This window comes from Gastrolobium bilobum, unplaced genomic scaffold, assembly GCF_033153095.1.
Source record: "Gastrolobium bilobum isolate Gb01-03AN ecotype WA unplaced genomic scaffold, APGP_CSIRO_Gbil_v1 utg500, whole genome shotgun sequence".
In the NCBI taxonomy this organism is placed as follows: domain Eukaryota; kingdom Viridiplantae; phylum Streptophyta; class Magnoliopsida; order Fabales; family Fabaceae; genus Gastrolobium; species Gastrolobium bilobum.
The window spans coordinates 1,541,944-1,555,239 of record NW_026896335.1 but is presented as its reverse complement, the minus strand read 5'-3'; the positions used below and the strand labels follow the sequence as shown (position 1 = coordinate 1,555,239).

Sequence of the window (13,296 nt, the reverse complement as noted above, 5' to 3'; positions counted from 1 at the left end):
AGGCAGCATACTCTTCTTGCATAGCTGCATGCCAGTGTGGTTGTGCTAGAGCCTGAGAGACAGAAGTAGGTTCCAAAGAGGTCAAATAGGCTTTAGGTTTAAAGATACCAGCTTTGGCTCTAGTAACCATAGGATGAGTTGGAGGAACTACAGGAACTGGTAGAGTGGAATCAGACCTGCAACTGTTGTCAGAAAAAATAGGGAACCTGCAAGCAGTGTTAGAGGAACTAATAGAAAAATCATTAATAGAGTCACCCATTGAGAGATTAGGAGAAACAACAGGAGATGGAATAGGAGCTAATATTGGGACAGGGGATGGAACAGGGACAGTTCTTGAATTAATGCTGGGAGATAATACAGGAATGACAAGAGTAGAGGGATAGGTAGATGACTCACTGGTTGAAGATGAAGTAGAAACTGAGGATTTGAGAAAAGGAAAATCAGATTCATCAAAAAGAACATGTCTTGCAAAAATGACTTGACCAGTTGGTTTTAAATATTTGTAACCTTTTTGATTTGTACAGTAGCCAATAAAGGTGCATTTTTCTGATCTAAAATTGATTTTGTGCCTATTATAGGGTCTTAGGTAGGGATAACATGCACATCCATATGTCTTGAGAAAGGAGTAATCAGGTGTCTTGTGAAATAAGGTTTCAAAAGGAGACTTGTTGTCTAGGGTGGGAGTAGGTAAGCGATTTATAACATGAGTGGCAGAAAGAAAGGCATCAGTCCAATACTTGGTTGGTAAGTGGGATTGAGCTAGAAGAGCTAGGCCAGTTTCAACAACATGCCTATGTTTTCTTTCGGGTTGGTCATTTTGTTGATGAGTGTAGGGACATGTGAGGCGATGAATAATGCCATGTTGTTGCAAATAGGGAGTGAGTTTGAGGTATTCTTTGCCATTATCAGTTTGGAGGGATTTGATTTTAGCATTAAGTTGTAATTCAACCATGGTTTTAAACTGAATGAATATATTGTAAGCTTGTGATTTGTTTGTCATAGGATAAAGCCAAGTGTATTTGGAAAAGGCATCTACAAATAAAATGTAGTAACGAGCACCTGAGGAACTTGCAATAGGTGTTGGACCCCAAATGTCAGTAAGAACAAGTTCTAAGGGATTAGAGTAAACTGTAGTAGTATTAGGTAAGTGCAGTTGGTGCAATTTTGCCATACAACAAGCACAGCACAATTGTGAATCAGTTTTATTTGCATATGGTATGTTACAATGTTTAAGAACCAACTTGACAATAGGAAAAGAGGCATGAGCTAATCTCGAATGCCATAGATCTAAAGTGGAAACTTTAGAAGTATTATTACAAGCTAAGAAAGATTTAGCAGCAGAAATTGTGGGTACACTAGGTTGATGCAATTTTGAAGTAGATGCAGCAGCAACAGCAAACTTTGGAGGTTTTTGTACTCCATCAAACGCATAGAGACCATTTTTAAGGTTGCCTTGGAGAAGGATCTCCTTGGTAGCCTGAGATTTGACATAGCAAATATTAGAATGGAATTCAAAAAATACTTGATTTTCCTTTGCAAATTGTGAAACACTCAACAAATTTTTGGACAAACCAGGAACATGCAGAAGATTGGACAGTGTAAGAGTTTTTGAACTAAAAGGAGAGTATAGAAATGAGTGACCTATGTGTTTGATTTTTAGGTTAGATCCATTACCTACTTGAACAGCATCCTGACCATTGTAAGTGGTTTTCTGCAACAGGTTGGAGGATTCTGGTGTGAAGTGATTTGTGGCTCCAGAGTCTGGATACCAGCTTGAATCAGTGAGAGAGAAATAATCAGAGGCTTCATCATCCTGTTGTTTTGCAGCAGTGTGGCTGGTCACTGCCATATTTGCTTGCATGTTGGAGAAGTTATTCTGTTTCATTGAGCTTTGGTAACTCTGATTAAACCTATGATGACAATCAAGAGCCAAGTGGCCATATCTACCACAAACTTGGCATTGAGGTCTATTATAGCCTCCACTGCCATGGTACCTTCCTCCTCTTCCTCTGTAAGGTTGATAATTTCCTCTATTTGTATTTGTTTGGAATCTTCCTCTGTTCGAATTAAAACCTCCTCTATTAAAATTGGAGTTGAAACCTCCTCTTCCTCTGTTTGCAGTGTTACTGACCTGAAGTTGAGCCATATTGGCTTGAAGACTTGATGAAAGATTTCTTCTATGCTTCTCCAACCTTTGTTCTTGAGCCATCAATAGAGCTTCTATTTCACCAACAGTATAAGGATCTGTGCGTGAAATGACTGATGTGACAAAACCATCATAATCTTCATTTAGGCCATCTAATATCGCATCTATGTGATCTTCACAACTAACAGCTGAACCACATGCAGCCAAAGAGTCCACTGTTTTCTTGATTGTGAGAAGGTATTTTGACACATCACCTTCTTTCTTTATATTCTTCAATTGCACTTTCAATTGTTTAACCTTTGCTCTCGTTTGAGACATGAAAAATTCTTCAAGTTTCTTCCAAACTTGGAATGAATTGGAACAGCCAACAACACGCATGTACATTGATTCAGACATGGACGACAGCAGCCAAGAAAGTATCAACCGATCTTGTTGAGCAGTAACAGTCGTTTGTGTATTTGTGACTTGAGGAGTTTGAGTTGCATTGTTGCCAACACTTTCTACACCTTCTTCAGTAGCAGTTCTTGCAACAGGTATTGGATCTTGAACTTCTTGAGTGATGAATTTGATTAAACCATAACCTTTGATTGTAGCCAACGCTTGCTGTTTCCATGGTAGGAAATTATCTTCATCCAACTTAAAGGAAACTGGATTGGAGAAAGTATGAACAGAGCTTTGCACAACACGATTTGAATCCATGGATCAGATTAGGCTCTGATACCATGAAAGGTATCAGAGGAGAGAGAGAAGAAAGAAATAAACTGAAATTTGATATTGAGAAAATGAAGTGATGATTACATTCAGCTGTGTAACTCTAAATTATATACTCCTAGTCTTAGATGAATCTCAGCCATTCATAAATAACTGAATGATCTCAACCTTTCAATAATAACAGATCAGCTAAACAAACTAACTGACTTTAAACAAACTAACTGACTTCTGATGTTGGGCTTCTGTTATTGGGCTTGGCCCATACATCCTTCCGTGCACATTCAACGAAAACACTAAAATAAATAACAAGACTTTGTCTTACTGTTATATGTTAATTCTTCAAATTCTAAGTGTTGAGGAGCATCTTAAGCAAGGTTGTCAAACTCAAACTCAAGAGTCCACACAAATTCAGAAGGACTAACTAAAATCGTAAATCGCAGAATCATACACAAATCATAGAATCATAATATGGAATACAAATTATATTTATATATATTTATATACATATAAAGTAATATAATAAACAAATTTAATTCAACCAACCAGCAAAATAATGTCATACATAGTTATAAGCAATATTGAGGGGAAAAACTTACCAAATATACTATTTGGTTTATACACGAAACAGAGGCAAAAATGAGAAGAAGAAAAAATACATGAAAAAGTATTTTTGCACTAATCAAATAAAACGAAACAGATGCAAAAATGAAGGGAAAAAAACTAATTTGGTTTATGAAATAAAACTAATTTGATAACCAAATAACAAGACATATGTATGGTCTTTGGAGTTTGAACCTCTAATTTAGTCAATAATTGTCATTCACCAAAATACAATGCATAGGGTTACTCTTTGACAAACTCAAGCAAATTCCAGTGGGCGGAAATTTTGTCAGAAAGTTAACGAGGATTTCTTCGAAAAATTCATGTAGCTTCTGGCGCACTACCACTCCACTAATTGAAGGGATATTAAAAAGGTTCATAGACTTTGTGATTAGTGGCACATTAATTGAACCAAAGAGAAAGACCAGGTCTTAATTATTTCATTTGTAATAATGAGAAGCATATTTTGTGGCATTCAACCCGTATTGAGTTTTGACCAAATAACAAAAACATTGGAAGCTTAGTCTAAGTCACCAAGGTGACATTCACCAAACTCCTATACACATTATTACTGATCTTGACAGACTCAAGCAAATTCAACTCAATTTCAGAAAGTTTAATTTGATGATTTTCATTTCAAACAACCTCTCAACTGTAATAAAAATAAAAAAATCAAAATAAAAACTGTTTCTTTTGTAAAAACTCATCTTCCTTGTGGCGCGCACCCATTCTTCACTATGGGAATAATCAGAGGCGAAGGCCGGGGATACTAGGGTGGGCGGCCGCCCGCCTCCCTCCTTAAATTTCAAGGAATTTTTTTTTTATCAGGGGTTAGTGGTTCTCCACCCACTAAAGAACAAGGGAGAAAAAAGATCAAACAATGGCGCTTCCCAAGGTTCTTTACACGGTATTAGAGCCTCGTCGCTCCGCACTTCCTCTTGTGGCGTTTCTTAGCACAGGTAGGCTGAGACTGTTGCATTGTCCACTCTTCAAGCCCAATGGGCTCTCGTGTGAGGGACCGTGTTGAGATAATAGTCTCACATTAGTTGAATGTGCAACTAATGTGGAGTTTATAAGGTCTTGGGCACTCCCACCCTTTGATCTAGCTTTTGGAGTGGTGTATCCCAAGGTTCTTTACGTAGTTGTCAAAAACCATCACTTTTCAAAGCTTCACCTGATTTCTGAAAGTGAAGATACACACACCATTAAATACCCCCCGTTGCAGAGGTTAATGTGGGGGGACTTTTTAGGGTTGAGATGATAGACTTCAGTGAAGGTGTTATTATGCAGAATTACACTGCAGATGACATCGAGCACCTGGTCTCTCAATTGTGAATTCTTAATTATTATTGTGTTTAGATGTTTACATTAATTTTTGTCCAGCCACACATATATAGTGCATTTCTCTTGTGTGTCGCGGCATCAAACCGTTGAGAAGAATTTTGATGCTCGAGAAATACCATTGACTCAGAGGTCCGGACCAATCAAAATCGGGAGAGAAGAGAGAGCAAAATTATTTTTTTATTAAGTGTCAACCCCTTTAATGAAAGAAGCACATAGGCTAGGAGCACTAAATTTTTTCCTCATACTATGACATGTCCACGAGATGTGAAAAATAAGTAAAAAATCCATAAGAATAAAATTTGAAGAAAAAAATTCTTAATGGTGGGCATCCAATGACATGCAATAGAGGCTCCTAAAGTATCATGATTTAATTAGGCATATTTTTTTGTATATTTACTTCGGCATATCTTCTTATGTACCCTGATCTAATGGTAAGATCACTAAATTTACTTCTATAATAAAATCCTAACCCAATTTACTTGTACATTTGATTTTTTTGCCCCCTTAAAAAAAATCCTAGCTCCTGGGAATAATTATCGTGGAATTTTTTGTTAGTGGCACATGAACTCATAAACCAAACAACAAGAACAGAAGAACTGGTCTTGCTGTCATAATGATGAAGCGTTTCTGGACATTCTACCTGTTCTAGTTATTTACCACCAAGTAACGGATAAATTTTTAGTCCTTATAAAGTATATGTATACCCATTTAAATTATAACGGAGTAAATTTTTAGTCCTCTTACAATAATACACACTACACTCACTTATTTGAAATTCATATGAGACGACACATTTAAGTTTGTTTTTTTTTTTTTTTTGGTACATGAAACCTGGCTAGTGTAGTGCACAAGAAAATAAAATACTGTCTCCAAAAAAAAAAAATACCAATTATGAAGCTAAAAAATGATGTGATAAATTGTGCGATCCACTAAACCCTGACCCAGGAGAGTAATGGGTCGGGTTGACCCGAAAGGAGAGGTGCAAATAGAAGCATGAAGGTGTATTATCCAGAAATCAATCAGAGCATTATAGATGGCGCTGCACGCTTTTCACCACTTGCAGCTGCCACTCACATCACTCTTTCCATCACCTCCTCTCAGTCCGAGACTCAGACTCAGACTCAGACTCAGTGCTCCCTTAATCTTCAAACCTCTCCCTCTCACTCCCATCGGAATCTCGTCGCTTCCGCGGAGGCGACGGATGACGGTGACCGGCGTAGTCGAGGAAAGCCAAGAGAGTTCCGAATCCAAATCCGAAGCCGAATCGGAATCGGAATCGAAGGAGTCGGAGTTGGCATCGGAGCTGAAGAAGGCGATGGAGGAGAAGAAGGAGAAAGAAGGGGATAACTTTTGGAACGGAGTGGCTCAAGAGATTAGTGAGATTGAGTGGCCCGCGTTCGGGAAGGTGTTGGGCACCACCGGTGTTGTGCTCAGTGTCATCCTTGGTTCTAGCGTCGTTTTGCTCACCGTCAATGCCGTTTTGGCCGAGCTTTCTGACCGTGTTTTTTCAGGAAAAGGGGTTCAGGATTTCTTTACCTGACCTGACAATGAAACAAAATCCAAAAGGGACTATGACTGTGAGTGTGAACGAAGAGCATAAAGAAATTAAAGATCATTTTATTTGCTACAATTTCGGTGTCTATCCCACTAACCTTTCAAATGTTAAATTATGTTAATTATTAATGTACCTGTAAAGTTCGGCGATAGATGTGGTGGTGATGTCACTCGTTCAATTCATTTGTGAAGTGCATGATCTACAAATCAAATTTTGAAGTGATCCCAAACTAAAATGTTAGTAGCAAAGTGTTCCTTTCAAAATGCGTTCGGCATTAAAATGTTAGTCTATATCCCCCATGCTGCTAGAGTTATGCCGTTATGCTATTATACTATGTTTTTTTCATTGGTAGCTGGGTTCCTCGTGAATTTGTAAAATTTCCGCATCAAAGGGTTGATGGGGACATTGGTGTATGTAGAATACAATTCTAATCACATTTTGGCTGTAGAATTATGAAGAACCTGTATATTTCTTTCATGCATATTTTACCTAACGTTTCTAGACAGCAGACACTATATATCCTCGACTGCCAACTTTATTCCATCTTTCTTTTGAAGCAAGTTTTATTTCAGAATCACAGAGAGTATTTTGACAGCCAATAGTTAAGCGGTTAAGCCTATTAAAATTCACAACTTGAAAAATCGGAAGTAAAGCAGCTTAAAAGCCTTAAAACAGGAATTCAGGACTCGAAAGTCATGCTTTCAGCTTCCCGTCTGACCGACTCGAATAGCACAGAGGACAGGTACCTCTCGCCAAAGCTTGGAAAAACAACCTGCACCATATCAAAGTGAAAAAGTGGCCCATAAGTTACTCGTATAATGAGAGGAATCAGTCATAACGAATCATGCAGTAATGAGACCGGTGATCCAGTCTAGATATAGTAACAAAACTCATTCCATACTACACCCATTAGGAGCAACTGTGAATATACTTACGGAATTATAAGTATTATTATATAATATAATACAAGTACATGACATCATGAGAAGCAAGATTACATTGAATAGGTTCCCAAGATTATATTACCTTTAGCATACCTCATGCTATTGGAAGAGACAACCAATAATGTGGAAATATGCAACCATCAACATTTCTAGTTGTCTTTATCATCCAAAATAATTATAAAGAACCAATTAATAATTGTAAAGCACTAATTTAACCCAAAAGATTAAGCTGTTAAGTGAAGCTACATTAATGGTTTTATATATCTCAACACGCCCCCTCACACGAGAGCACGCTGGGCTTGAAGGGTGGACGATGCACAGGCCCACCTACCTGTGCAAAGAAAGAAATTCCACTAGAAAGAAAGTGGGGGCGATGAGGATCGAATCCGGTACACCGAGACTCTGATATCATATAAAGAACAAATTCAACCCAAAAGTGTAAGCTGTTGGGTAAGACTACATTAATGGTTTTATATATCTCAACAATAATAATAACCTTCATAATCCTTAACAAATCTTTTTCAGATTAATTTTAAAAATAAAAGATCTAAACGTCTAACATGAGCTCGTCCCATCAGTAAAATTCTAAATAATTCCATTGGATTATACTACCTACAGCATTTCGATATTATCACATGTTAATGGTGTTGGTATGAGTAACAGAACCAATAATATGGGAGAATGTAATCATCAATATATCCAGTTGTCTATCTTAAATTAAAATTTGAAAAAATTAAAGCATCTCCTTAACCAAATTTTCATATTTTGAAAAAATAAAAAATCAAAATCGGAGGTAAGCTTTTCCCATCCATAATATCATGTTGTCATTGTGGTCCAACAGATCACCTGTTCTTTTGTTGAATATCATGCATGAAGATTATACTAGCAATTCTGTCACTTTTCTCAACACACATCTAATACTTTCACCGAAATTTTAGGGATACAGTAAACTTACAATAATAAGCTTTCCAGCATTTTCTGGTCTTTTTGCTATCTTAATGGCGGCAGCAGCTGCAGCTCCAGAAGATATTCCCACCTACAACAATATCCAGAGTACGAAGTTCAATGAACTTCAAAATTAGAACAGAGAAAATGGTATAACCAGCTTTTAGTTTTTTCCTCATCCAAATATCAATTACAAAAGAGGCTCAACAAAATAGATATTAAAGGCAGCATCAAGCTCACTCTTGGCTATTTCTATAGGTTTAGAACTTACAAATAGGCCTTCTTTGAGGGCAAGAAGTTTCGCAGTTTCAATCGCTTCGTCACTTGATATCTGCCAAATCACACATATCAAAGGTTTAATGATGAGATATTCAAAACAAATACTGCAAAATGATGAGATATTCAAAATCTTTCTAATACTACACATCAATCACAATTTTATTTTTCAGAATTTAAAATTATTTTAGACTAATTCAAAAGTGCATTGAATACAAAATTCAATTATGACAGATTAGAAGTGGATGTATATCAAAAATATTTTTATATATCAAATCATAATGTGTCCATATTTATATTTGTAGCCATAAAATCAGCTCCTAATCTTCAAAGTTATCCACGATTACCATTGTGGTTTACCCTCAAACTGGAATTTTGTCCCTACTCAGAACTTGCCCAAGGAAGAGGAGAACCCAAGTACTTTAGGACAAGTTTATATCAGAAATTAATAGAAAAGCTTCTCAAGCTGGAAATGATCAATAAGCAGCAAAAGTCTGCTTCGATTAAGTCAAAGTAAACATTGAATCAATATCATCAAATTAATAAAAAGGAAAACTGCTACATCAAATTCATATCTAAGAATTGAACGTGTAAGAATGTCAAGAACTTATCAACAATAAGATGCCATAAGCCAATAACTATAAACACACGAATTATCCCATTTTCCAAAACTGTACATAGCATTTCCAAACAACTTTAAAAAAAAATATAAATCATAATATTCCTGGAAATATGAATAGGTGATCTTTTGAAAAATGTAACAATTATCCACAAGTTGTTTAAGCTTACTTGAACGACTTCATCAACAAGATTGACTTCCAAGACACCAGGGACAAAACCAGCACCAATCCCTTGAATCTTGTGTGGACCTGAACATTTACAATGGCAATTTGTAAATTAGCCACAACTAGAAAATAAAGTTCTTTACCTCAACCCTAAGGTTTTCTTATAAATAAAAAGTGTAAAACTATAGTAGTTACAGCCACAGGAGAACAAAACAAACAAGAAAAAACAAATAGGAACTGATTTAGAGCATAAACTCTAAAGGGATAAATTTAAGCTGAAGAAAAGACAGCATAACCAGTGACAGGAACTTTACATGCTTAGCATGTAATTAGTCCACGGAGCAATCTAGACAAGCGACCATGAAATGGTGTCAAGAAAAATACATAAAAAGGAGTGCTACAATGAATGCTGTGTTATAAAGAAAACTTAGTGATAATCTACTTTCAATAATATGGGCAGACAGAATAAATAAAACACAGTCCTTCCTGGATGGTAAGAGAGACGTGGGATGGGGGTATTATTCAATAATACCTCCAACGCAGTCAACTCTTAAATGCCAGCCAATAGCTTTAACATGGCAAAGTAAAGAAGTACCACCACACCTTATCCCATTGAGTGGGGTCAGCCACATTACCAATTATTAGTTTCTATCAAAAACCAAAATTTTAGTAAAAGCGGGAAGAGAATGGTGAGAAAGAAAAAGGTAAAACCAGGAAGAGCAAGTTTTTTTAAATGGTTTCTCCTAAAGTTTTATTAAGTCCTCTTCTACCCATTTTAATCAGACTCTTTGCATTTGATCCACAATGCTCTCAAACAACAAGAAACAAATTAATAGAAATTTAATAAATATCAACTTGCAATGCAAGAAAATTATGGTTCTTACGAAAAATATCCAAAAAACTACAATATTACAGAAGAGGTTATAACTCACCAGGCTTTCCGCCTGAGAGCACTGGACTTTCAACTGGTTCCACACCAAACAGCTACATAAAAGAGAAGAGACGTTGAAAACATGAAAAAAGAATGACATAGCTATAGAGATAAGTTATTTCCATTTCCATGAAATATCCTGTTCAAGTATCCCTAAATATATCTAAACATATATTAAGCGGGGAAAAAACTAACCTTTATGTTGGAATTCTGCTCTTTAAGATATTTACCTGCACCTGTTATGGTACCACCAGTACCTATCCCAGAAACAAGTGCATCAACTTTCCCTTCAGAGCCTTTCCATATCTCTGGACCAGTGGTTTCATAATGTATCTGCAATTATAACAATATACATTGCACAAAGTGTCAGGAGTCTATTGCACCATTTTACAGAACAAATGTGCTTATATACCTTGGGATTGGCAGGGTTTTCAAATTGCTGAAGGATGTAGGCATTGGGTGTCTTAGCCAATATCTCTTCTGCTTTCTGAACAGCTCCTTTCATTCCCTTTGCAGGGTCTGTCAAAACCAACTCAGCTCCAAAAGCTAATAGAATAATTCTTCTTTCGAGACTCATTGAAGCAGGCATTGTAATTATGAGCTTGTAACCCTTGGCTGCTGCCATGAAGGCTAATCCAATGCCAGTATTACCACTTGTTGGTTCAATAAGGACACTCTTCAGTAAAATAAGAAACTCACATTCAGAAAATGTAATAATTGTCAACTCTGAACATAAGCTAAATTAATACCCAAAATTCCTTTTTTTCACCTTACCACTTCCTAGTATTATAAATATAAGTTGTAACAAAAACCAATTAACAGAGTATTCATTCAGATCTAAAATAACTGCTATAAGAGTAGCATAAATTTCATTTGTAATGGAAAAATTTCACATTTCGTATAAATTTGGGTTTGACTTTCCATATATAGGAATATGATATAACCTTCATGACACAGGATAATCCAGCCAAAGTTGTGTTCTCTTGAAGACAAATATTGTACAGTTAGTTATCGTACATATCCATTGTGCGGAATAAGTTAACTCACGACTTTTGTCTATCTCCTTCATACTTGGAAGTTTAGGAGCATCGTGATTCACACACACATAGAATGAGTTAAAAATGGCAACTGTTCAGTCCGAGGTACCGGGCTAAACAAAGGGTTGGTGATGATTCTCTAACTGGTACGTGCTTAGGGATTTCTTTGCCCGTGTTGATTGATGCAGTTGGGCACAGGGGTTGGTGTGCTTGCAACAAACTAACACTCAAGTTAGGAAGAGCGCAAGAGAATGGAGGGATTATGATCAAATATCATAAGGTCAATGTCATACATAGAGGACTAGCCATGTATTTATAGAAGGGGTAAAAGTATTTGATGAGGAATATCCTTGTTAATGGATAGCATCAGAATACAGTAATAGTTCCCTTAAGAAAGAGTCTACACAATGCATGTAAAATAAGGTCTGTTGATAAGGTTAATCCAGAAATTTTAAGGAGTAAGATTATTGTGCCGAGATAATAGGACGTCGGCCGTGGGCAGGATTACTGACCCAAACCATACTGTTCGAGCGAAGACACCTTTACTTATCTATTACTTGCTTCACTTTTCTTTAATAATCAAGGTATACCAACCTTTCCAGGTGTGATAAGTCCCTTCTCTTCTGCATCAGCAATCATACTATAGCCAATCCTGCGTGTCCAACATATATCATAAGAACAAAAGAACGAGCACAAAATCTTAAAAAAACCCATGCCAAAAATAATGCTACCAAAAGCATAAATAAAAATTACAGAGAATCAAGACTCATAACAATGGAACAACTATTTACCTGTCTTTTACACTAGAGCATGGCTCCATTAATTCCAATTTGGCGGCGACTCGGGCAACACAGCCATCCACAAGTTTATTTAGATATACTAATGGCGTTTTGCCAATCAACTACACAAAATAAACATCGGACAGCAGCGTGTAAAGTAGCAAGAAACGCTATCAATAGGAGCAAAACCCAGTACGAAAAAACCATACAGAAACGGACATCAAGGTGCACAGACTTACTTCTGTAATATCTTTGGCGATTCCAGACTTTTCGACCGCCATAATATCAGCTGACTAAAAAGCTGACAAAGAAAGACAGACAAACTATTAGCATAGCACCCAGAAATTCCATTATTCACAAAGCCACTAGTTCTCTATCTATACTACCAAAGGAATGTGAAACATTTCTCAACATGAAGAACATAAAAGCTCATCAGAACACAAAACATAAAAATTCAAATCTTGTTCAGCTAAAAACAAATGCTATATCTCAATATTTTCTTGTCATCACCTTTATCAGAACCAAAGAGTTAGGAGGATCACAAAAACGAAAAAATCTACAACTTTTTGCACGAAATATCAGTACCCAAATCGATTACATAAAGAACCATAAAACAAAAATGTGCAAAAGACATTCTGATTACATTTAATCATCTCACCAATAAGTAATAACAATAACCTAAATCGGGGGATTTACATTGCTCCTAGTTCGAACGTCGCCGTTTCAGCACAGAAAACCGCGATCCAAAAAGAAAGTAGGAAAACAAAAATAAGGAACTTGACAAGTGACAAGTACTGATATTGATGGATTAGGATTCATTAGTGGCAAATAAACGCTAATTCAGAAGTGTAATCAACAATCAAAGAGCTTAATTAATGTATTGGAGGATTAGAGAGAATCAGAAAAAAGGGACCTTCAGGAATGACGATATTAAGTAGCCACTGAGACAAGCACAGCTGATAACGACGATCTACGAAGAAAATGACGATAATCAATTTTCTTTAGCACCCCCTCACAGTCTTATATATTGTAAAGAAAACGCTGAAAAAGTTTTATTTTTTTAATATTCCAATCGATTTATGTTTGCCCAACAATCCGATTCGTGGCGGATTTTGAATAAAAAATTTAAATCCACTCAAATATGTTATCGGAGAAGATTGAACATGCTCTAATCCCAGGTGGATAATGAGATAAAAACTTTAAACTCTCCAAATATGTTACTATGGAGGAACTAATACATACT

The 13,296-nt window shown here is 36.4% G+C and overlaps 2 protein-coding genes across 5 annotated transcripts; one reads left to right on the top strand and one right to left on the bottom strand.

Annotated features, from left to right (window-relative positions):
* Positions 1-5,753: 5,753 nt before the first annotated feature.
* LOC133299107 (preprotein translocase subunit SECE1) lies at positions 5,754-6,371 on the top strand. Its single transcript, XM_061498534.1, has one exon. The coding sequence runs from the start codon at positions 5,835-5,837 to the stop codon at positions 6,339-6,341; it is 507 nt and encodes a 168-aa protein (XP_061354518.1). The 5' UTR covers positions 5,754-5,834; the 3' UTR covers positions 6,342-6,371.
* A 141-nt stretch (positions 6,372-6,512) lies between these two features.
* Positions 6,513-13,235, bottom strand: LOC133299105 (cysteine synthase-like). Of its 4 annotated transcripts, none has more exons than XM_061498530.1 (11): positions 12,967-13,235; positions 12,293-12,354; positions 12,066-12,175; positions 11,869-11,926; positions 10,650-10,913; positions 10,433-10,570; positions 10,239-10,290; positions 9,311-9,390; positions 8,517-8,576; positions 8,256-8,336; positions 6,513-7,128 (listed from the first exon to the last, which is right to left on the bottom strand). In XM_061498530.1, the coding sequence occupies exons 2-11, from the start codon at positions 12,332-12,334 to the stop codon at positions 7,036-7,038; spliced, it is 978 nt and encodes a 325-aa protein (XP_061354514.1). In that variant the 5' UTR covers positions 12,335-12,354; positions 12,967-13,235; the 3' UTR covers positions 6,513-7,035. The 4 variants fall into 4 exon arrangements, with proteins under 4 accessions (XP_061354514.1, XP_061354516.1, XP_061354517.1 ...); XM_061498532.1 differs by lacking the exon at positions 12,967-13,235 and adding an exon at positions 12,750-12,891; XM_061498533.1 differs by lacking the exon at positions 12,967-13,235 and adding an exon at positions 12,712-12,797.
* Between the last annotated feature and the right edge of the window lie 61 nt (positions 13,236-13,296).

Bases quoted from the DNA above. Each gene is read 5' to 3' on its own strand.
- LOC133299107 (XM_061498534.1), top strand. From the start codon at position 5,835: ATGGCGCTGCACGCTTTTCACCACTTGCAGCTGCCACTCACATCACTC.
- LOC133299105 (XM_061498530.1), bottom strand. From the start codon at position 12,334: ATGGCGGTCGAAAAGTCTGGAATCGCCAAAGATATTACAGAA. The intron at 10,571-10,649 runs GTATATAAGCAC...TTATAATTGCAG, and splicing joins AAAACCCTGCCAATCCCAAG to ATACATTATGAAACCACTGG. The intron at 8,337-8,516 runs GTAAGTTCTAAA...ATATTGTTGTAG, and splicing joins CCCTCAAAGAAGGCCTATTT to GTGGGAATATCTTCTGGAGC.